Below are 24175 nucleotides of genomic sequence, written 5' to 3'. Positions count from 1 at the left end.
CTGAACCAAAAAAAGGCACCGTTTGGTGTGGAATAGCAGGAGGTAGATAGGAATAAAGTCATCGTGGTGTAGTGTCCTGTAACGCATGTTATTGGAAACATGCTGATCAATGTGAAATATAGCAGGAAGGACAAGTTGAATGATATGGAGAAACAGGACATTATATTTGTCAAAAAGGAGATCATTAAAAGAAAGAAGTATCACAACATGTCAGAAAAGTTGGGCTTATGTATTTTTAAGGTATCTCTAATACTTCATTCATTTTATTAACAATGTTTCAGTCACTCTTCTGGTCATTAGGGTACAAAAATACACAAAAATGGAAGAAAAAAAAAGTTCTGCTCTTATGGACTTATGGACTTCATATTTACAGGAAAAGGGTTAAATTTCCTTAAAACAAACAATGAAAAAACTATCAATATTTTTACTAGGCCTCAATAATCTCTGTTTCCTGTTTTTCACACATTTATGTAATCCCCTCTCCTTAACTGAGGACTGAATTTAGTGACTTGCTTCTGACCAAGAGAATGTGGCAAACTTGATGGGATTTTTTTTACTTTTATGATTAGGTTACAGGAGATTGTGACTTCTCACCTTGCATGCTTTGAAGAAGCAAGATGCCATGATGCAGAAGCCCACGTGGCAAGGAACTGAACACAGCCTCTGGCCAACACCCCAGGAGGAACTGAACCCTGCTATCAGCCACATAAGTGAGCTTGAAAGCAGACCTTCCCCAGTCAAGCCTTCAGATGTGACCCCAGTTCTGGCTGACACCTAGACTGCAACCTTTTCATAGCCTCTGAGTTAGAGGATCCTGCTAAGCCATGTCCGGATTCTGGACCCACAGAAAAATGAGATAATAACATGTGCTGTTTTAGGTTGATGGGTTTTGGGGTGATTAATTTTGTACCAGTAGATCAAGAACACAATGAAATAATTACTCACCAATTGTTCCAATGGAGGAATGACGTCTTTCAAGACATGCTGTGAATGATTTCTTCTGTGTCGGGATATCTACAAATAAGGTGATATTTGATATTACTATATTATTTTTCTCAATAGAGCACAATACAGTAAGAGTGCACATAAATACCATATTCAGATTTATTCAAGAAGGTGAATAACGTAGGTATAAAATAAGAAGCAAATGTTTTGGACATTGACTAATTTGAATACAATGAGTACTCAAAGATGGGTGGCTGAAACAATATCTCAAATTCATATGCTCTTCTTACCATGTAACCTCGACACCCCTTTCATCAAGTGGTGGGATCCATGTTCTTTCATGTTGAACCTGGGCAGACATTTATGCCTGCTTCAACCAAAGAGTACAACAGTTGTCCTACTATTTGATTTCAAAGGCTAGAGCACAAAAATGTCATGCACTTCCTCCGTGGTTTTCGGGAACCCTCACTCTTGGAAAATAGTCACCGTGTTTAAGGAAGTCCAAATAACTCTACATGAAGAGGATTCAGGTTTTCTGGCTGCTAGACTTGCTGAGATTCTAGCAGACAGCCAGCATCAACCACCAACCACGTAAATATAAAGAACTCCTGATGGTTCCCTCTCCCAAGCACTGAGTCACTCCCAGCCTTCAAGCTTCCCATCAGAGGCCTCAAACATCATGGACTAGAGACAAGCTATTTCTGCTGTGCTTTTTAAAAAATTTTGACCAGACTCTCAGCATAACCAAACCATTGTTTTACACCTCTGTTTCAGGGTGATTTGTAATGCAGTAATAGTAACTGAGACAAAGTATTTCCTATTGAAACACTTTGTGTCTATGACATGAGCTCAGCTTTTTCAGAATTGGTATTCTATTAATTTTCATGCCTTCTACTCTTATCTAGATATGTTTAATTACACAAAATCATATGACAGGTGCTTGTGGAACAAATTTTTAAAAAGTCATATTGTTCTTTCCCCTAAAGAAACATCATAGTCAGATTCCATAACAAAACAAAAAAGAGAAAGAGAAGGAATTTATAATTAAATCTTGTAGTGTTTGGTAACTTAAACAGAAGTTCTCATTAATACTATTTCATATTTTATATGAAGTGGGGGGGAGAATGGAGGAGAATAGAGAAAGTAAGAAAGAGAAACCCTGGAGGCAATGGACACAGGGAATTCTCCCAAAAAGGAGAGCCAAGGACTGTCTCTCCTGCCAGGGCAAGGGTCTCACAGGGCCTGCCCAGAAGGATTTAATCATCATTTTGGTCCAGTGATTGTTGGCTGTTTACCATTCTTTCCTTTTACAAATGAGAGGCATTTTTGTTTGTGTTTTCCAGTTACCAAGTTCTTGTTCCTTCGTTCTCTACTGGATATGGTAGGGAAAAGTGGAACAGGGAGCTTAAATTTCAAGATCTAAATCATTTAATCCCCCTGGAGAGACCTGGACTCTATGGAGAGAGCTGTTTATCACCAGAGATTCTGGAATTTGAGCTTGATGCAATATCTGGATGGGTCTTTTGGATGTCACCTTTGGGGAGGCAGATGCATGGATTACTAAGTGCTGGAAGACGGGTGCAAACTGATATATGGTGAAGGGCAGGGAAGACTAAAGAGCTTGCTGGCTGTTCACCAAAATTTTGTCCTCTCTTTCATAGGCACATACGTTTTCCTGGGCACTATATTTCCCAGCATGCCTTGAGTTAGGGGTAGCCATGTGACTGTTCAGACCAATGGAATGTGAGCAGAAACAAGGTGAACCACTCCTCGGTTGAGGCTGGTAACCAGTGAGTATTTCCCCTACATTTTCTCTCTTCTGTCTTTCCTCGTATACCAGCTGAGGGTAAAGCTGAATGACGCCCTCTGTCAGGATGAAGATGCAATATGGGAGAAGCTCAGGCCCTGAAAGCTACCAGGCCAGGGATGCTCACCTGGTTTTCTGTAGTAAACGTTTTATTTTGGAATAATTTTATACTTAGAGAAAAGTTGCAGAGAGAGTTCCTTCAGAAAACTTCCTTCTGTTATATAAGAAGTAAACTTCTATTTCTTGGAGACATCATATATTTTAGAGAATTTTAGTTGCTAACACTACCCTAGATAAGAGTACCAGAGTTGATGCTTAATTAATGTCAAAATGAACCTGAGTGCAGAATAGTTAGTTAATGGGAGTGATCCTAGAAAACCCCAAATTCACACCTGTTATCCATTGATATTTCAGCTTCTTCTCAACAGTGGGAAAATATATATATTTGGTATTTAAATCTCTTAAAGAACCAGGAAATCATTTTATATTACTATATATTTAGAAATTCCTACTCTCATCTACTGCTCATTATACTAAGATTTATAATCTCCACTGCAAATTTAATATACGTATTTTATATTTAACTTATGAGGATTGAAGACTTCTGGGATGGGGGAAAATTTTCTTGTTCTCTTTCTCTTGAAACCTAACTAGATTTCCAGTCTTGGGATAAAAGTTATTCTCCTGTGAAGTGTCTCAAGCTTAAGTGTTAGAGAAAGTAGGAGCAAGTAAATATCTCCACAATATTGATGAATGGGCACCTGGCCATTCACCTACCATTTCTTCTATGGCCAAGTACATGCCCTCTTCTGTCTCACCACTACCAGGTTTTGATGAGCATAGTGGCCCCCCATCCTCTAAATTTCCCTTCCACTCACCTATACAAAGCTTTTCTCTAAGGCTATGTTTCAAAATGTGTTATGCACATATTGTCAGGGACATAAGAGATTATTTTAGCTGATGAATGTTTTTATTTTAAATATTTATAAAATTTTAATATTTACTAGAAAAATTTATCATATCAAAGCCACTTACTAGTAATATGGATACCTTTTCCTTTAAAATAAAGATATTTAATTAATACAGTATAAATAATATACTAACTAAGTAATATGTGGTATGAAATATAAAAAACACACAAATGTAAGTGAATGACTGAAGTTTGGGAAACAAATTTTAATGAGAAGAAATTAGAACAGAAAGGATCATTTATTGAGCACACACTTAATTCACCCCAAAGGGGCCCTTTGGGTCCATGGTACAAACAAGAATTCAGATTGAGAAATGATACAATGATAAGATTATCTGCTAACACTTGTTGAATCCTCATTGTTTGCCAGGCACTGTCCTATGTGTTTTCCATATATTAGCATATTTAATTGTCACCCAAATCTTAAGAGGTCAATAGATTACCTTCTTTTTATAAGTATAGAAGTACAGACACAGAATAAGTAACTTTGAAAGTCCACAGCAAGTAAAAGGGAAGGGTGGTATTTTAACCCAGATCAAAGCCCTGAACTATTACGCTTTATTGCTTCCCCAGCAATATAAAAGTGTGTGTGTGTGTGTGTGTGTGTGTGTGTGTGTGTGTGTGTGTGTGTGTGTGTGTGTAGGCAGTCACTAAATTCTTGGGAAAATACAAAATTGAGATCCCTTTTGTGCATAAGGGAATGTTTCTAAGGTAGAAATTTAAAGAGAGTAAAACTTATAAATTTGTACACATTCATAAGGGAAGCTAGAAATCAGGTTTCAAATCTCTTATGAACCATTTTAATATTCATTTAAGGGAAGTAATATTGCTGATCATTCCTAAATCAATAAGCTAGCCAATCTATCATTTTCAACCAAGTTATGAAGATATTGAAAAAAGAGAACTTTTATCACCTGTCTTTTGCTTTAATGCTCTTCTCAGTAAAGCATTAGGCAAATAAATATGTTATCATCCAAATCACATTATGCTGACTGAGACTTATGACTTAAGAAATTCTGGATCCAAAATGGCTTAATTGCCTCACATGAATATCAGGAAAAGTTAGGATATTTCAAGCTGTCTTTACATGATATACTTAATTGAAATAATAATTATAAAGAAAACTTGGGGTCAACCAAATCTCATGAGCTAAATTTTAAGGGGAAAAAGGCTCTCCTAAGGCACAGTATAAATAAAATTTTTTTTATTATACTTATATGTATTTATCAATAGTTTATTATTATCTGATAATTTTATAGATTATTATTGGACACCTTGTGAAATATTCCAGTTTAGGACATTAGATGTCTTTATGAACCATTCATTTTTAGCCAGACACTTCATGCGTGGTACACGCATATGTCAATAATTTGTAATAGTAAGTGCTCAAAATATATTTGTTTGCTTATGTTATAAAATATTTCTACCACTAATATTGCAAAGAGAGTGCTTCATTATGGACAGTCCTATTCTTTCTCAAGAATTTAAGAACTTTTAAATGTATCTGACATCAAAAACCTACACTTCATTCTGCAAATTGCTTCTCAGTAAGTTTCAGAAAGCTAGAACAGTGGGCTCCATTGTTTGATCTTAGTCCTTTTCACTGTTGCCGGTATTGCTAATTAATTATTAAATTCTGAAAAACTTAATTAGCAGTAATAATGTTAGCAGTAGCTCAATACAACTTTATTTCAATAAACTATTTTCTCTCAATTACAGAAGCATTTCTTCTGAGGATCTATTTGACCTAAAATTGTGTATTTCTTATTTGTTTCCAAATGTTCTTACGTAGCTTATAGATCCTCCTTTTAAGCATGAGTGGGTATACATGTATGCTTACCATGTGTTTAAGTGTTTGTGACCTCATTTATTTTGCTAGTTCTTATACTCAAAAATTATGAAGCATTGGTTTCAATATCATGTTGCAATTCCCTTTGAAAATTTCATCAATTTCTACCTCTCAATTTACTTCCAATAAGAGTATTTTAGCAAAAAGAAACTTTGACAGTTCAAAATTTCTCTGGCCTATTTATTAAGAATGTCACTTAAGAGTTTCTTTCAAGGTGACATGGTTATGTTTTAAATTGCTCTATTCTATCACAGTATTCTGCATCTTAAGTAACTGAATTTTCCTAATAATTACTTGAGTTAATGGTAACCTTTCTTCCGGGGAGAAAGAGAGAAGTCAGATCTCATCTTTGTGTGTGTGTCCAATCTTTTTCTTCAATGATATCTTCCTTTTTCTTCAATGATATCTTCCTATTGATTTATCATGTCCTTTAAATAGGAATGATTTGTAGCTACCACTGAAAATTCTTAAAATATAAATGTCTTTTGAACCCAATATCCGAGTAACCTTATTACTGAAATACTTTTAGATCAAATCTGTGTTTTTCCTTCTTTATCACCACTCACCACACTCCTCCCTTTCACTTTCTTTCTGCCCCTCCCAGGTATTCTAGCTTTCTAATTATGCAAAGCAAAGTGGAAAAATTGAGTATTCGGAATATGTAATGCATATTTTCCTTTAATTTCCTCTTTGTTCTTATTAGAATATGTATTACAATTTTTTCAGATATCTTTTCCTCCAAAAAGAGGTATTAAAAAGTCACTTTTTCAAAGTGTCTTCATTTCTTCTTCCATTCCTTTTTCTTTTTATCTATTTAAAGAAGATGAAACTGATGGGTGGGATTAGTACTTGATGTATTACATACTGTAAAAATAACAGAATTGGGGCATATTATTTTTCTTGTGTAGGAAGGTCTACTATGAAAGTTATACATAAACATGAAACATTCCACATAGCTCTGATTTTAAATAGATTACCATTTTTGATGAAAGTTTATATCTTGTGGCTTAGAATTGAAGTAAAATTACTTGAAAAGCATTAGTTTTGTTCCAACATTTTCACAGACATGTACATTTTCTGAGGCATACCTCCCATTAGCAATCTCCCTGGATACTTGGATGAAAAACAGAAATAAATCTGTGGTTAAGTTTAGTTTTTATCTTCACAGTTTCTCAAAAATTTTTTGGTGTATCCCAATTCTTATATTCAAATCTTCATTTGTTTTGCCAAATTCTATTTCTTAAATCTCTTACAATCAGAAATTAAGGAAAGTTAGAAGCTTTTTTTTTCTTTTTTTTTTTGGAATGTGGAGAAATGGCCAATATTTCTTGCACTCACAATGATTTAGTTGTTTAGAAATAATAAGCCTCAACCTAAATAATGGCTATTTTTTTAAAAGCATGAGTATGTGGTAGATGACAGCTTTTGAGAAAACAAAGGGAAAGTTAAGATTGAAGGAATTTATCTTATCATGCATTTAATCTTCTAATTTTAACTATTTGTGGGCGCATTTAAAATTTATTCATGTGTCACAATTATTCTAATGCTAAGTATATCTTTTCATAGTCCTAATGGGAGGTGATGACAAAATGGAAGTAAGATCAAATTCTTCTGTTTTCTTCCTTGTTAGTGATAAGTAAATTGTTTAACATTATACTTTGCTATCTCTGCCCACAATATCATTCAATTACCACAGGGGGTATCTATATAAGCAAATGTCCCCTCCCCCCCCCCTTTTTTTTTGCTCTTCCTAAGCCTCTTTTGGTTGTATATTGTCAATCTAAAATTTGACAGTCTCTTATCTCTTTTGTTTCCTGCCAAAAATGAAAGGGAACAATTCAAAAACCTTCTTGAGGACTTATTAAAGTTTATCAGTGTTTAAAAAATTTGTTGAATATTCTTTGGTCAGCATCTGTGTCACATGCAGTGCTGACTAGCATCTTATTCCTGGGGTAAGCCTACCTGAGTTAAACTCAGCTGTAACCAAATTTTCTTATCTCCCAGATAGCCCAAAGGAAGAACTTGCTAAAATGATTCTAACTTCTTAATATTCTTTCCCTTCTTTATTTAGTCCCATACACATCCTCCAAGAAGAAAATATACTGCCTCATGACCTTCCTATTTAAATGAAAATTAATTGTATGCAATACACACATATTCTTGTTTATTGCTGAATATTATTTCCTTTCTTTTGCAGATACTTTCAGTAGAATGTTTCTCTCCAAAATTTTTTTCTGACCAAGAGATGTCACTTATATAGAACCTGGATATACCACAATTTTAGTCTTCAAATAGGCTCTTAAGATAACAGCTTTTGAGAAAACAAAGGGCAAGTTCAGATTCAAGGATTTTTCATGCACCAGAATGAAAAAACACAGAAATAACCTGAATAATATAATTTTCTACATTTCTTTCATGTGAAGTGCATTATGAATTGTTTTTAATTCACCTTGGTTTTTTTATGTAAGAGCACATAATTCATGCTGTGAATTTCTAAATCTATGTAATGAGAAACCAAGGACCCCAAATAGATACATAAACATTTTATTCTACTCATAATACTACTAATGGTATTAGATCTAAGTCCTTACATACTTTGTTAAAGCCACAGCTATAGTTTCTATCAGCAGATAAAGTAACTTACTCATCTCTTTTATTCCCAATAATAGAAATATTTATTCTGTTGATATAAACAAAAGGAAATAGTTTAGAGTAGGTTATGAAACTGTACATTGGTAATCTAGAACACTTGAGCCAAACTTAGACTTTCTAGTCACAGAAAATCATGTTAGCTTTCAAATAAAAAGATCCAATTCAATAGAAAACAATATCAAGAAAACTATCCCACAAATACCTCCTAATAAAGCAAATAGAAAACAAATAGACAATTATTGAGGCTCTGAATCACTAAAAATGGTCCTATTTTTAACCAAATAAAACAAGTAATTGTCAAATCACCATTTGGCTATGTTGGGCGGAAACAACCTATATTCAATTTCACAATGTTTCTCTCTGGAATTTCTTAACAAATTAGAATCAGGCTTTACTTTTAGTCTCAAATAAAAAATTTTCTTTCATTGCCCAGAAAGGCATAAGTTGAAATATCAAGTTTACTTCTTACTTCTTCAAGTGGATGCTCAATTACTGAAGAAACTCGCCTTTTTGAAATCTGTAATCTACAATATATCAGGTTTAGTCATGATATGTAGTTTGACAAAGATATCTACCCACAGTCAGTTTTCTATAGGTTACTGACACTTTTCTTCATACATTGTTATTTCTTAATGCAGAAATGGGAAAGCGCTCACTTATTAAAAATGGGCTACCTGTGTTGGAAGGTCACTTCTAAAAGAATTGGGGGAAGGCAAAGCTTTTAATAAATATGACATTCTTTCAAGAATTAACAGATTTTCAGTGAAATATTTAAAATAAGCACATTGAATGCCCTCAGCATCTTTACTCAATATCTGATAATTGTATCTTTTCAGTTTCCTTTCTTCACTTATTCTTTGAGGTTTTCAGAAACCCCAAACTCACCTTCTGCTGCCGAAAAAGCAGATTTAGTTCTGAAGGTTAATCCAACTCAGCAGGATTGAAGGATGGCACTTTTCCTTGGTCGTAAGTATGTTGGCTCAGGCCAGACAGCTGTTAGGACATTCTCCTCTGGGAATCGTGCCCTCAACACCCACCGTTGATGCACATACATGGTCTACTGGCTGCCGACTTCCATGCCCATCTGCTCAAATGGCATGGTGCCCACTCACAAGTTGGCTGGATTCTTGCCCTTAGTGTGTAGGTGCCAGGCAATGATGGTTTTAGATGGGCAGCCTGCATAATACTACAAGTGACATTTTTTTTCTTTCTTTCTCTGTACAATATCTGTCCTCTGTGCCTTCCCTGAAAGAGAAACTTGCATTTCTCCACCTTTGATTATACCTGTGGAAACATGTGGCCTGTAGAGGTACATGTTCAAATGCACCCAACCTGCTACCAATGGTAAGATGAGAGGAAAGAGTTCACAGAGCCCCAGTGACAAGTTTTAACACAGAAATGGGTTGGATTGTGAAAATCCCAACCACCTGGAGTCTGTCAGAAGACATTTACCGGGGGTGTAAGTACAGAAGACCTGTCATACACAGCAGTAGCATCAGGAATAGCTTAAGTTACAGCACTTTTTGTCTGTTGCAGTTCCAGCACAAATCATTTGCTTTACATTGAAAAAGCACATACAACAGCAAGCAAAATAAATCAGGCAAAAAGAACAAGCTTAATGGGAGCACAATTTATGTGTTCAGTGGGGGCAAGGGTGCAAGCTATGATATTCAGACCTCAGAAATAACCCTGACCGGAGGTCCTAATGGAAAGAAAGAGGAACAGAAATAGTATCTCTCTTTTCAATCTACAACAAACCCATGGAAAGAAATAGATTGGCATAGGAGGTTGTGACTTTAATGATCCAAAGCATATGAATGCTTGTTAGCAGACAGCAGACAGACATAAGTAAGAACAACAGTAATGGCTGCATCTGCAGCCTGGCCTATGGCACTGAAACCAATCAGGCAGCATTGGAGAGCAGTGCCGGAAGGTATGTTAAAGCCCTGCTTTCCTTGTGTGTTTATTTAAGGGTGATTGAATTCAGGGTGTTGTCAGTCTGCCTTGGAGAATGGTTATCCAATGTGTAGGCATGATCTTTCTCTCTGAATATGCTCTGTTGAGTCAGTTAGTTATGTGTGACTACTTGATCTGCCCTAGTCTTTATACCATGCCAAAATCCTTCAATCCAAGTTCCAAAGGAACAGGGCCTAAAAACTTTTGGCTCCGGAATTAAATTAGGCTTCTCTGCTTCCCTAGCCAGAAGTGCATAAATACTCAATGGCCAAAACCAAAGAATTTGACAATGTGGAATGAATAGAGCTGTCATATACCACTAAATTGTGGAAATATCTACCGTTTGAAGTCAAGACTAGTTCAACATCTTCAGTAATAAGAACAGACTTCTTTGGACACCTTTATGGCTTAGTCTGGCTTTTGACTGGGAATGTTTCTGGCAAGCTGTTGATTCCAGATATCAGAAATGTAAGAACATATGGTTTATAAGAAAAAATAGGCCATTTTTTTTCTGTCTTCCCCAGAATTCTTAAAGGCAGCACATTTTCAAAAAAGGTGGGTCACTCATAATGTTTTCCTGAATGACCTTCAGGTTAGCACCACTTGCTTAGATGTAGTCATAAAAGAAAACTAGTCAGAGAAGGGATAAATTGTTATAGTTTGAAAAAAATATTATGTGAAACTGAATTTGGAATTATCTCAGGAGTTTCTGGTGAAAATAGAAAAAGCAATGGGTAAAGTCATCCAGAACTCCTTAATATGATTACTGTTATGATTATTATTATGATCACTATTATGCTATAATTTAACTATTAGAGATCCCCAAGTAAATAATTTTTCTCGTGATAGAATCATAAGAATCACATACAACTAATTTGTTGAAAATGAAAAAAAGCCGATGTCCGGTCAAGGAACTCTCAAGGGTAAGGGCCATGTTTTACCCTCTTAAAATCTGCAGTATTTAGCATAGTACAGGACAGTATATCGTGGGATTGGTCCTTTCAAACTTCATATTGTGTCTCTTTATATATGTGATCTATTATTTCATTAATTTCACCATGACCTTCAGTATCTTTGCCCTAAGATATCTTGTTAGAAACATATTCAACATTCTTTTCAAAATATGAACCAAATCAGTTGCTAGTCTTTTTCAGGTAGACTTTCATAATTTCTCAGAAAAGATTTAATATCTATTCTTACCATGTTAAGGTTGAATTTTCAAAACAATCTCCCCATTACTCTATAATTGATATAACTGATACTAGTTATACACTAGTTTCCTGATCTAAGTAGTGTATATGATGCTTGGGGCTTAGGTTCTTCTTCTAGAGGGAACTGAGAAGAACATATGTAGATAGAGTTATAAATAGGTATGGATATGGATATAAATATAGGTAAACATATTTGTGCTTTTAAATAGCATTATACGGTTATGTAGATTATTACTTTAGATCATTCTATATTCTATTACCACTTATCCTCTGAGCAAATTACTTAGCCATTTGGTGCCTCTCTTTCCTCAACTGTAAAATATGGCATATTGTAATACTTATACCTCATAGGATTGCATTATAAATAAGGAAATTAGTACATATGCAGCTTAGAATATATATGCAGCTTATTTTTATCTTCCCTGTACCAACTGCATTGTTCCTCTTCCAGCAGTCCTTCTAGTAAATGGGTAAATGTGTTCTGGTAAATGGGTAACTAACATTAAGCCAATGTACTTATAAAATTCTTTCATCCTTCTAAAAACTCTTTTAAAGTGATGTTTCTTTCCTTGAAGAAACTCCAACCATTTCTTTCTCAGACAGTTTGAAATAATTTTATTAGAAAAACCTTTAAACACCCAAGGCAATGGGACTGTACAGGGCATGTACATGAGGAGGTAGGAATCTTGGGATCATCTGTGAATTCTGCCTACCTCAATCTCACCTCTGGCCTTCAATGAATAGCATCCCTCCCACTTGCAAATATATCCCCCCCCCTTCCATGATTCCCAATCATCTTATCCTATTATAGCATCAGGTCAAAGTACAAAGTCTCATCATCTAAATCTAAATATCATGATATCACCAGCTCAAAGACCAAAATCTAGTCACCAAACTTACCTAAATCCAGCTTTGAAACAAGTCACACTTGACTAAAATCAACCATTAAGTAGCACAGGCAGGATTCTAGCATAGGTAGGATTCTAGCATAGGTAATTTGGTTCTAGAGCCAGTGGTGTTTAATAAGTACCATGTACATTTATGTTACGAAGTAGTTATGATTATTGCCCCCACTGGATTGGTGGATAAATCTAGGGCAAGCGGGAAAAGATCACAAAGTTAGTAAGGGTCAGAGGCTGTTGGTTAACCCATATTTATCTGATTCAAAACCCCATGCATTCTGACTCTAAAACTTTAAGTGCTTAGCCTTCTGCCACTCAAAGGGGATATTTAACAAATACTTGTTGGCTGACCATCCGTCATATTGCACCATTGGCAGATAAAGATATAGAATGTTTATGACACTTCCACTCAATTATTTAATAACCAATTAAGTGGCTATTTTCTATTTTCATATTTCTGATAATGTATCTTTATAATCATCTAGAAAATTATCTAATGAAATAATGATAGCAATACTTTGGAAATCAGGAAGATGAATAGACTATATCTACTCAAAAACAGTGCTATGGATTTTTATTTGGTGAATCTTGGACCTGGAAAATGTCAATTATCTATCTTTCTAGATATTATACCAGCTGAGGTAAAGATGCCAGGATAGATTTCTAGTTAACGTTGTGAACTGACCAACCTCTTAATTTCCCATCTTTTAAAATCCTGTTGAAGTCATAGTACAAGAATAAAAATATGTTATCTTTACAAGGTCATAGGGAATGATAATGTGAGCAAAGTGGATAATAGGTTTCAAAATTTTTTGGAAGGTAAAACGTGTATGAAAGCATTGTAATTACTCTGTAAAATAAAAGATGTTACAACCTGTGTTTGCAGTTGTGGGAGATAGGAGTATTACTGAAAAAAAAGTTAATGAGTCCCCCTTTCCCCACAGAATGTCAAAGAGGCTGATCACTTGGTAGCACCTGGTACCACAGAAGGTCAAAACTGCCTTTAACAGCCATCATTCAGAAAGGATGGACTCCCAGGCTCACTCATTCATCACACATAGCCAGGTGATGGCTCCCAGACCTGCATGTGACAACACCAAGCCAGGAAGCTTCTGGACTCTAGACTCAGGGTCACCTGGCATTGCAGAGGAAATAAATGAGTATAGGGCTGCAAACTAAGGTATTACACTCTGCTTAATAAGCATTCCCCATTCTAAATCATCCTCCCAGAAATTCCAGAGGCAAAAATGTATCCCTTCATCCAGAAGACTGGAGGAGTCTTCTCTAGCAGAATGAATGGCTGTAAAGTCCTACAGACACTGAACGTTGGATATCCTCAATGAAAAGTTAGCTTTATCATGTGAACACTCTATAATAGAGAAGCCTGTAGTCAACAAGTCCAGCACCTCTGCTCCAAACAAACAGAGATTCCAACCAGAATTTTAAAAAATCTTACTTTCTAATAATTAAAGAAATATTTATTGAGCACCAGAAATGTACAATGCATGGTTCTAAGTGCTGAATAAAATAATCTCTGCTTTCATGAAGCTTATAGTAGCTAGGAAAAGTTGTAAAATGGAATAGAAATATCAAAATAAGTAAACATAAAAAGGCACTCAAAGTAAGCAGAAACAATTCAAAAAACTGAACAATGTTAATTCTTCCAATCCAAGAGCATGGATTATCTTTCCATCTTTTTGTGTCTTCTTTAATTTCTCTCAACAGGGATTTGTAGTTCTTGTTGTAGAGATCTTTCATATCCATCCTTCGTTAACATTATTCCTATGTATTTTACCTTTTGAGTGACTATTGAAAATGGGCTAGCTTTCCTGATTTCTTTTTCTGTTAGTTCATTGTTGTAGTATAAAAATGCTGCTGATTTTTGCCTATTGCAATGCAATCCCCATCAAAATACCAATGACATTCTTCACAGAAATGGAAAAATCAATCCTAACATTCATGTGGAACAACAAAAGACCCCAAATGGCCAAAGCAATCTTGAGCAAAAAAAAATAAATAAATGAAGCCAGAGGCATAATGCTACCTGACTTCAAATTATACTACAAAGCTATAGTAACCAGAACAGCATGGTACTGCCATAAAAACAGACACATGGACCAATGGAACAGAATAGGGAACCCAGAAATCAGCCCATATACCTACAGGCAACTGGTCTTTGACAAAGGCATCAATAACACATGCTGGGGAAAAATTGCCTGTTCGATAAATGGTGCTGGGAAAATTGGACATCCATTTGTAGAAGAATGAAACTAGACCCGTCCCTCTTGCCATTTACCAAAATCAACTCAAAATGGATTAAACAATTAAATATACACCCCCAAACCACAAAAACTCCTAAAAAACATAGGGGAAACACTTCAGGAAGTAGGACTGGGCATAGACTTTATGAATACCACCCTAAAAGCACAGACAACAAAAGGAAAAATAAACAAATATGATTATATCAAACCAAAAAGCTTCTGCACAGCAAAAGAAACAATTAACAGAGTGAAAAGACAACCGACAGAGTGGGAGAAACTATTTGCAAACTATGCATCGAACAAAGGATTAATATCCAGAATATATGAGGAAATCAAGCAACTTAACACCAAAAAACAAGTAACCTTATTAAAAAATGGGCAAAGGAGCTGAACAGGAATTTCTCAAAGGAAGATATAAGAATGGCCAACAGACACAGGAAAAAATGCTTAACATCACTCAGCATCCAGGAAATGCAAATCAAAACTGCATTGAGATATCATCTCAGTCCAGTTAGGCTGTCTAAAATAAAAAAAGACTGAGAATAACAAATGCTGATGAGGATGCTGAGAAAGGGGAACACTCCTACACTGTTGGTGGGACTGTAAAATGGTGCAGCCATTATGGAAAATGGTATAGATGTTCCTCAAACAATTGCAGCTAGCACTGTCATATGACCCAGCTACTCTATTGCTGGGTATTTACCTATAGAAATGGAAATCCTCATGTTGAAGGGATACCTGTACTCCCATGTTTATTGCAGCTCTATTTACAATAGTCAATAGTTGGAACCAGACAAAATGTCCATCACTGGATGAGTGGATAAGGAAAATGTGCCGTTTTTATGCAATGGAATACTACTCTGCTATGAAAAAAGAATGAAATTCTGCCATTCGCAGCAACATGGATGAACTTAGAGAAAATTATGTTAAGTGAATTAAGTCAGGCACAGAAAGAGAAATACTGCATGTTCTCACTTACATGTGAGAGCCAGTAAGAAATAAATGAATAAGTAAACAAACAAATAAATAGAATAAAAGACAAAAAATCTCAATAATTCTTTGAACTTGTTAAGAGAAGTGAACAGAACTGAGGTTGCTGGAGATGGGAAAGGGGGAGAGGAAGGGGAGAAAGGGAGGAACTGGTAAAGGTCCATGAAAATCAATTCCATTGTATAACGATAAATAAAAATAAATAAATAAATAGCTAATTTTTTCTTCAAAGAAAAAGATGAAAACTCTATCAGGAGATATGAAAATATGAAATTCTATCGGATTTATAAAAACAGGAACATTAATAAACAAGACTTGCATTAGGAAATTAAAAATATAAATAAAATTTCTAAATCAACAGAATTTCTGTAGGAAACTATAGGTAACCCAGAAATATTAGAAAAAAAGCAGAGAGATGAATCATAGAAAGAAGAGAAAAGAGAGTAGTTTTACCTAATGTCCGCCTAATAGGAAAAGATGGGAGAACAAATTATTTTTAAATGAATAGGAAGAAATTTTAACATAAAGTACAAGAAAACATTCCAGAATTTTAAGACATGAGCCTTCTGGTTGAAAGAGCCTACCAAGTGTCCAGTAAAAAATATGAACAAGTAAGTCTATGCTGTTATAGAATACTGGAAATAAAGATTCTGAAATCTTTCAAGAAGGAAATAGAGAAAAAAGAGAGAGAGCAGGGAGAGAAAGATCACATACACAGAAAGGATTGTGATTGGAACGGTATTGAACTTTTCTAAAACTGACTGAAGGCTAGAAAAACCTTTCAAAATTTAAAAAGAGAATATTCTCAACCTAAAATTAAACACCCTGTTCAACTATCAATGACATGATAGCATTGAATAATGACACTTCCTGACATAGAAGGACTCAATGTACTTATTTCTACTCCATCCTTGTTTGAAAACAACTAGAGTAAGTGCCTTAACAAAATGAAGGATTTGACCAAGGAAAAGGAAACATTAGAAATAAGGCATAAAGACGTAGGGACATGGCAACAAGAAGCCCCATGTTCACAGGGGGGCTGTGTGTCAGGCCAATAGAGTCTTCAGTCCAAATCACAGCAAGAAGATGAAGAGCGATGGGAAGAAGATTTAAAAAAATAAAAAGGCAATAGATTATTTAATGCTTCAGTATTTGCAGAAAAGATCAATAGAAGTTTGACAAATTTACTAGCATTTTTGGAAAAAAATTAGCTATAACAAAATATAAATAAATTTAAAATTCAGGTAATTATTAACTCCATGCAAGAAAATTAAATACAAATGGAGTTATGACTGTATAATAATTCTTGGCTTAGTTGGAAATATTTAGAAAGTCACAATAATATCATCTAGTCATTGAAACAAAAATTGTGATATAACTATGTTATAATAGAAGGAAGAGAAGGTGGTATGAGGTGTTAGGGAGATAATATTAAACTATCATAACAGAAATTCAATACATAATGCCAAAAGTAGATAAATGAGGAAAAACAAATATGCATATATGTGTATTATTTAAAAAATAAAGATAAATACAAAAAGAAACAATAGAAAACAACTACAGCTGTTGAGGGTGAAGGCCTCTAGGAAGTGGGATTGACAGGGAAGCCTTAAAAATCCTATGCTTAGTCAAAAGCTTCCAGACTAATGTCTTAACTTCATATGTAACTTTGGCACAAATTAAATGTAACCTATCATTAAAATAAAGTTTTCTCCAAGTAGTCTTGAAAGAAAGAGAAAGGGACCATGCTATTCTCACACCTAATTGGGTAAATGCCCAATCAGAACCCTTAGCAATCAAGCTACATCATGAAAAGTCCCACTTCGCTGTCTGATCCTTCAATACAAGTTGAATACATAAAGAATTATAAGTATGATTCAGCAGAGTATAATTTTTACAAAAGTCACAATGATAGCAAATAATAGATTCAAGCACTGCATGTACCACTAACCTGTGTGATGTGGGTCAGTTATTTAACCTCCCTGTACCTCAGTTTTCCTGTCTATGAGATAGAGATTATAGTAGTTCTACCTCCTAGAGTTGTGGGGTGATTAAACGGATTCACACTTCTAAAGTGCTTACAAGAGCAAATGGTATGTAATAAGTGTTCAATAAATGTTAGCTATTATTATCATCAAAAGATCCTGTGAATTCTTAACCCTAACAATACCCCTCCTAAAATAGAGGCCTGGGCCTTTTGATCTTAGGGCTTCACATTGACGACTCACATGCTAATGCACCTACTAAGGGCAGTGAGAATAGTCAGTGTCAGAAGAGAAGGCAAGGGGCAGTGGGGACTCTGGCCCTTCTCTCATTCCCTCTGGCCTCAGCTTCCTCTGGTCCTATTATGGCACTTAAAATAGACAAAGAGCTTTCCCAAAGAAATAGCCAAGGAGTGAAATGCTTGGGTTTAGCACCATGTTGGAAAAAGCATTCACGCTATTATTTAACCAGATGTTTATCTTTCTTGGTGTTTAGTGGAAGGGGCTGGGCAATAACCTCTTGGTTGATATTAGTGGATGAGGTGCAATTAGTTCCCTAACTCTGTAAAGTCCACAGAAAGATTTTCATGTTTCCCCCTTTTTACAGAAATCTACAAAGAAAAAGAGAAAGCCCTTTCTCTAGTCACGTACTTAAACCCTTATTGTTTTCAAATCAAGGGAAGCTGCCAAAATAGAATTAATTTTAAAAAAATAACTCTTTCACTAATGCTCCCCTCGTATGAATAAAGAGGGAGCCTAATTCTGAGTCCATTTTTCATCCTCCATTGTGTACACACCACAACGGACGAGCTAGCTCATTAGCGCTCTCGGCAAGGGCCATCGTTTTTAAATTATCAAAGTGTTTGTTTGGGGAGAAATCAGACACATAGAGTAATGATTCCCAAATTGTGATCTTGGGCATTTAGGGGAGAATCCTCTGTGGTTCATTTAGGAGATATTTTAAGGGAAATGTGAAAGCTGGTAAAATATGAACCAAGTGGGAATGTTCTGAAGATAAAGTAACATAGAATGGTCATTATATTGGTTTGGGACAGGGATTTGAAATCAGTGGCAATTCGAAAATGAGAAATGAGAAACTCAATCATAGGATATGAACAGGTACCAAACAAACCTAGGAAACAATGGTTAGGTCCTACGTTAAAAAGAAAAATTATAATATAAACAAATTTTGTAATATAAACTCTTAAAACAGAAGCAATATAGCTAAGCTTTAAAACAAAAACTTTAGTGGAATAATCTTGCAAAATAAAAGTTTTCATAGTGCAGGAGGCAAAATTTTTGCTCTTTACAAGTAGAGATGATTCAAATGAGAGTCTTAAATTTTAATCATAAACAAAGAAAATGTTTTGTTCCTATTTCATGTTCTCAAATTTTTCTGGTAATTTGTGGCTTTACCACTGATTTTATTTTCCTCATTTAGCCACAGTGAAAGACACATGCAACTAAACACCAAGAAAAAAAAAATGTTAAGAATTATTTTTGCAATGTTGGCCACAAGCTCAATAGAAGCTAATGGCAAAGTTCCTGAAGGTATGTAAAGAGTATTTATTAAGTATTTTTACAGGAATCCCCCTCTCCCCGACAGGAAACAGAACGCTTGCAGGGAGCTATGCAGAGATTAGTTGGGGATCTCAGGTTAAAGAAGAAAAGGAATAAGATGGGGGCTGGCAGGGCTTAGTGAAGCTAATGAATTTGTGGTTGGAAAATTTTTAAAATATGTATTTCATAACTTTCCTGTAAACTTTGCGTAGATTGCTTTTTCTCTTCATGCTATGAAACATCATTTAAAATTTCTGCTTAGGAAAAGCCACTTTCATATGATTTATGAAGCTCTTCTGATGATACTGACAAAGGATAAATAGAGTTCCTACCATAGCAATTAATAATGGGGGAGTACAATGCATGTCGAAGGCAGTGAAATTCATCCTAACCATAAAGCAAGGATATTTCTACAGAGAGGATTTCAACTGTTTTCATATCCACAAACATACCTGAAGGAAACACACCTGCAAATGACAGTCATTTACATTGCAGTGATTATTGGCATTGGGTAGTATTGCTAGGGGATATTGCAGAATCTTAGAGGGGACTGAAGTTTCAAAACAACTCCCATGTGATTATGACCTGCTCCCACCCCAATCCTAGATTAAAAACCAATGACAGAACCAAAAGTTTGAAGCAAGAAAAAATATAGGAAAAATTCAGAATGCATGAGCTTTAATCTATGTGTCAGTAGTTAAAAGCAACGGGGCAATGAAAATTTCAGTAGGGATAAAGTAAATTAAAAAGAGAAAAGAGTTATTTTTCTTTTAAGGTAGAGACCATATTCTAGTAATCAGAAAGACAAACAGAGTACTTGGCATATACCAGGCGCAGGACAAATGTTAACTAGAATAAGAAAGTATCAATAAAAACTTCATTTTATTTTTCAAAGTGGTTTTATATATGTTATCTAATTTTATAAAAGCAGCAGCACTGTGTGATAGAGAGAAAATTGTTACATCCATTTGCAAGATAAGGAAATTGAGCTCCAGTTTAAATGAGTATTTCTTGAGTAATTTCTATGGGTAAAATATTGTGTTAAATACTGTGTAGGACAAGCATAATACTATTATAATAAATAATACTTTTTAAACCTACATCCACAATGCCATTTGATCGGCAAAATCAGCCTCTTAAATAGGTATCATTGATTTTGAAACTATGGCTCAAAGATATTAAGCAACTAGGTATTAGATAGCCAGTTATTCAATCCCACACTGATACACAGTGTTTCCTTGAGGCCACATAGAGACTCTGATGTTCTCTTTCTGTTGGACTGTTCCACTGCAAAACATCCAGCTAATGTACGGATGGAAAAGCGGATAAAGAAAATAGTCCTGCTTTATTGAAATCAAAGTCATCAAAGATAACTACTAAGTAAGCTAGTTAGATAGCAACACAACTAAATCGGTTTGTGCATTCCGTTATCCCTCTATTGGCTATGCAGTGTTGTCTAATTTTTTTTGAGGTCATATTTATACAGTCAGACTTTCAGTTGATGCTAAAGGCACTTGTCCTTCAGACTTTTGCCTCACCAAGAATCATGCCTTTTCTTTAGTGTAGCAACCCTTCACCCTGTCGAATGCTATTCTCTGCAATTCAGCTCACATGATATACTTCAAAATATAAGCAAGCTGAACAAGCTGCATCAGCGGCTGTGTCATTTCAGGTTACATGTTTCGTCCTTTCTTCCTGAGATTTGGGCTGCTGGGATGCTGACCTCCCCAGTTGAGTCGACTGCCCATGGGCTACTAATCAAAGAGAAAGAAAGAGCTCTGAAGAGCAAGGGCAGTCACAGCACAGAAACTTCTGGTTTGCCTGATCTTACATTCCTGTCTTTTACCCTGCCATGCCAACATGATGATTTATAAAGACTGTCTTTTTGTGTGGTTCCAACTTTAAACTTCAATTTAAGGACAGTGTTTTTTCTTTTGATCACTGTTGCTTCCAGTAAACAAATTTGTAACATGATGGCATTTAACCTTTAGCTTTAAGAAAAGAAAAAAAAGAGACAACCCAAAACAGAGAAATCAGAGATTTTTAAACAGAGTGATTTAGATAGTGTCCTATTCTCTCATTCAGACTGAAACTGTGTGACCCTTTCAGTTGCTATACACTTTTATATCCCTTTCATGTGCTCCTATTTCTTAGCTGGTCCTTTCTAGACACTTCAATATACTTGATTTTTTCAAAGATATGTTTATAATAGTACAAAGAAAAATAGCAACCTGTTATGGTGCTCACTGAAGTGGTTTCCATTTTTCTTATTGATCATTGTTTTCTTCACAAGAAGAAACATGGCTTAAAATCCGTAAGACAACTTAAATCTCTATATTCCAATAATGTGGACCTCTTTAGACTGAGAAGAATTAATCATTGGTTATGAATAAACTATTCACTCTTTATGAATAAATTACAACACCTGACAATGACCAGCTGTCTTTCCCCTCCCTTTGCTTATTTTAGATTCAGAAGACCAGCCCTTCTCATGAGCTTAGCTTAGCTCCAGAGCCAGCTCCCAGGAGCAAGAATTATGTCAGGGCCCTCTCTTTCACTTTCTTGAGAGAATGAAGATTCCGTGAACCTCTCAAGACTCCGAGTTGGTGAGCACCCCACTCTGAATCTCTGTTGCCAATTAGGCATAAGTGATAGGTCACGATTTGAGAATTCTTGTGGCCATTCCCTAAGATTGATCTATCCTTGAAAGCTAGCCTTTGGTACCCTGATCTTCCCCTGTGATGGAGAGTACCTGCCCTGAACCACACTCGGCTTCATGTAGGGCTATCTCTCCTCAGATTTTGCTCATTCTCTTTCTTGGAGTAGATTATATTCTTAATATTTCTGATATCTAGTGGGAGCACTGCTACATAGAGACAGATTTTTTATTGCATAATGCCATCTCACCTAAATCCTTCTGACTTTGCTCCTGCAAGGCACTTGGCCCAGCTCGTATACACAATTGCCTCAAACATACATCTCTGAGTTTTTTTCACCTTTAAACATTTGCCTTACCCTCTGGTAAGGCAGTTTCTGCAACTGTACTAATTCCCATCTCAGTAGGAATGGAGTTCTCGTGAAGGTGAATGTCAGTAACAGAGTAGAAGCCCCTACAAAGTTCATAAAGCCATATGGAAGACACTAAGTTGGTTCTGTAATAACTCAATTCTCTCTCTCTCTCTCTCTCTCTATCTCTCTCACACACACACGCACATGCACATGCTCACACACACACACACACACGCACATGCTCACGCACATACACACACACAAACACACACACACAAACACACACACACAAACACACACACAACCCTTAGGGAAATGTCTGGTGGACAAAGAAAATAAAAGTACAGATTTTCTTAGACAAAGATGATCTATGTCTAAATTTTTTAAGATACAGAGGGGGTTGGAGATTTAGAGGCAGAATAGATGGTAGACATTTGTAGATTCTTAATTCAAATGACTTTGTATGGTTTCATAGGCTGAGTTTTAAAGCAGAGGCTGGCCAATATAGGGACTTTCTGTAGTATTTTGTTTTCTTTGTTTAACTTTGAGGCCTGAAATATTTGGCATCCAGTGAATAGTGGAAGCCAGATTCTGATTTGTAAGGTCTAGGTTGGGTGCAGGAATCTATTTTTTACAGACTAATACTCTTCCTGTGTAGTCTGTTTCTGTTGCTTATAGCAAAATACCTGAAACTGGTGATTTATAAGAAAACAAAATTTATTGCTTATAGTTTCTGACTCTGGGAAGTCCAAAGTTCAGGGAACACATCCAGTGAGAGCCTTAGAGGTGGCTACAGTGATGGCAGAGTATCATATTGCAAGAATGGTGGGTCAGAGAAAGAGAGAGAGAGGAGAGAAACCTACCTCCTCATTCACTCTCCTTTTAAAGCCCTCCAAACCATACCCATGACCACTATTTTTAATCCATTCACTGAGGCATGGTCCTATAATCTAATGACCTCTTCAAGGCAGCACCTTTCAATTACCACCCTCAACAGTTACAGTGGGGATTAAGTTTTGGGGGGACATAGAACCCAAGGCACTCCCCAAATGACTCTTACCATGAGCCGAATTTGGTAATCACTGCATTAGAGAATGGTGGTAATTTCCCTGGGTGTCCTACATAACCACACGAACCTTTTCATGGTAGCAGAAGAGCATTTCCCATTCCAACGGAGACTAATACCTTACCTTTAGGATATTGGTGCAGCATTCTGAAGACTCTAAAATCATTGCCAAAAAAAAAATGAATTGTTGATTCCAGACTGGGGATGAAAAAGAGTGCTCAAGCAGTTCTATATTTTCCTTCTATGTTACAGTTTGCATCTAACCTCAGAAAGTAAAGCTCAAGATTTATGAAACATATGCAGTATGCTCTCAATAGCAGGAAAACTCAACACAATGTCAGAAAAATAATTAGCCAAACATTTCATTTGTAGGTTTATAACAATTCCAAATTACCACAATACACTTAGCACAATATTATTTTTCTGAGCGTAATGAATTCCACAATCCAGACAGCATAAATACTTCTTAGTCACTTTAGACAATGTTCAGACAATATCAGTTTGTGATAAACCTAAGATTTTAATAAGTACTTTTAAACTAATCAATAACTGCTCAATTTTATTTATTTTTGCCACCTTAGAAGTTAATTAGTAAGAGAGATTTTATCCCTCAATGGGGTTCATACATAAAATTGAACACTTTTATCATTTTCTTTGTAAAAACAATAGCTATCATTTTTGAACTTTTTTTTTTTAAATAACATAGTATTTGTCCTCTGGAAACTTAGAGCCTTGTGGAGGAGACTGACAATTAGACAGACAATTACAGTGCGGTGTGATAAATCTTGTAATCCTCTCTGATGTAGCTTAGCATCTTTTCTATGCTCTGAATGCAGAGGCTTTGTTTGATTTGTTCGGTGCCACATTCTCAATGTAGATAGAGGTTTTCAAACACTTTTATAGGATTTTACACTCACAAAAACTTTAAGTTCCTTGTTAATATGGGTTACACCTATCATTATTTATCATGGCAGAAACTAAAACTGAATAATTTTAATAATACTTCTTTATTAAT

At 35.5% G+C, this 24175-nt stretch overlaps 1 protein-coding gene across 1 annotated transcript in view; it reads right to left on the bottom strand.

Annotated features, from left to right (window-relative positions):
* Positions 1-24175, bottom strand: part of ARHGAP15 (Rho GTPase activating protein 15) — a 563492-nt gene that overhangs the window by 516445 nt on the left and 22872 nt on the right. Inside the window, exon 2 of the mRNA XM_063076301.1 lies at positions 946-1014. Within this exon, the coding sequence (XP_062932371.1) occupies positions 946-1014 (69 nt within the window). The remainder of the gene's footprint in view (positions 1-945; positions 1015-24175) is intronic.

The sequence above is a fragment of the Cynocephalus volans genome, chromosome 1, assembly GCF_027409185.1.
Source record: "Cynocephalus volans isolate mCynVol1 chromosome 1, mCynVol1.pri, whole genome shotgun sequence".
Taxonomy (NCBI): Eukaryota; Metazoa; Chordata; class Mammalia; order Dermoptera; family Cynocephalidae; genus Cynocephalus; species Cynocephalus volans.
The sequence above is the reverse complement of the archived record's forward strand: the minus strand, read 5'-3'. Positions and strand labels throughout refer to the sequence as shown.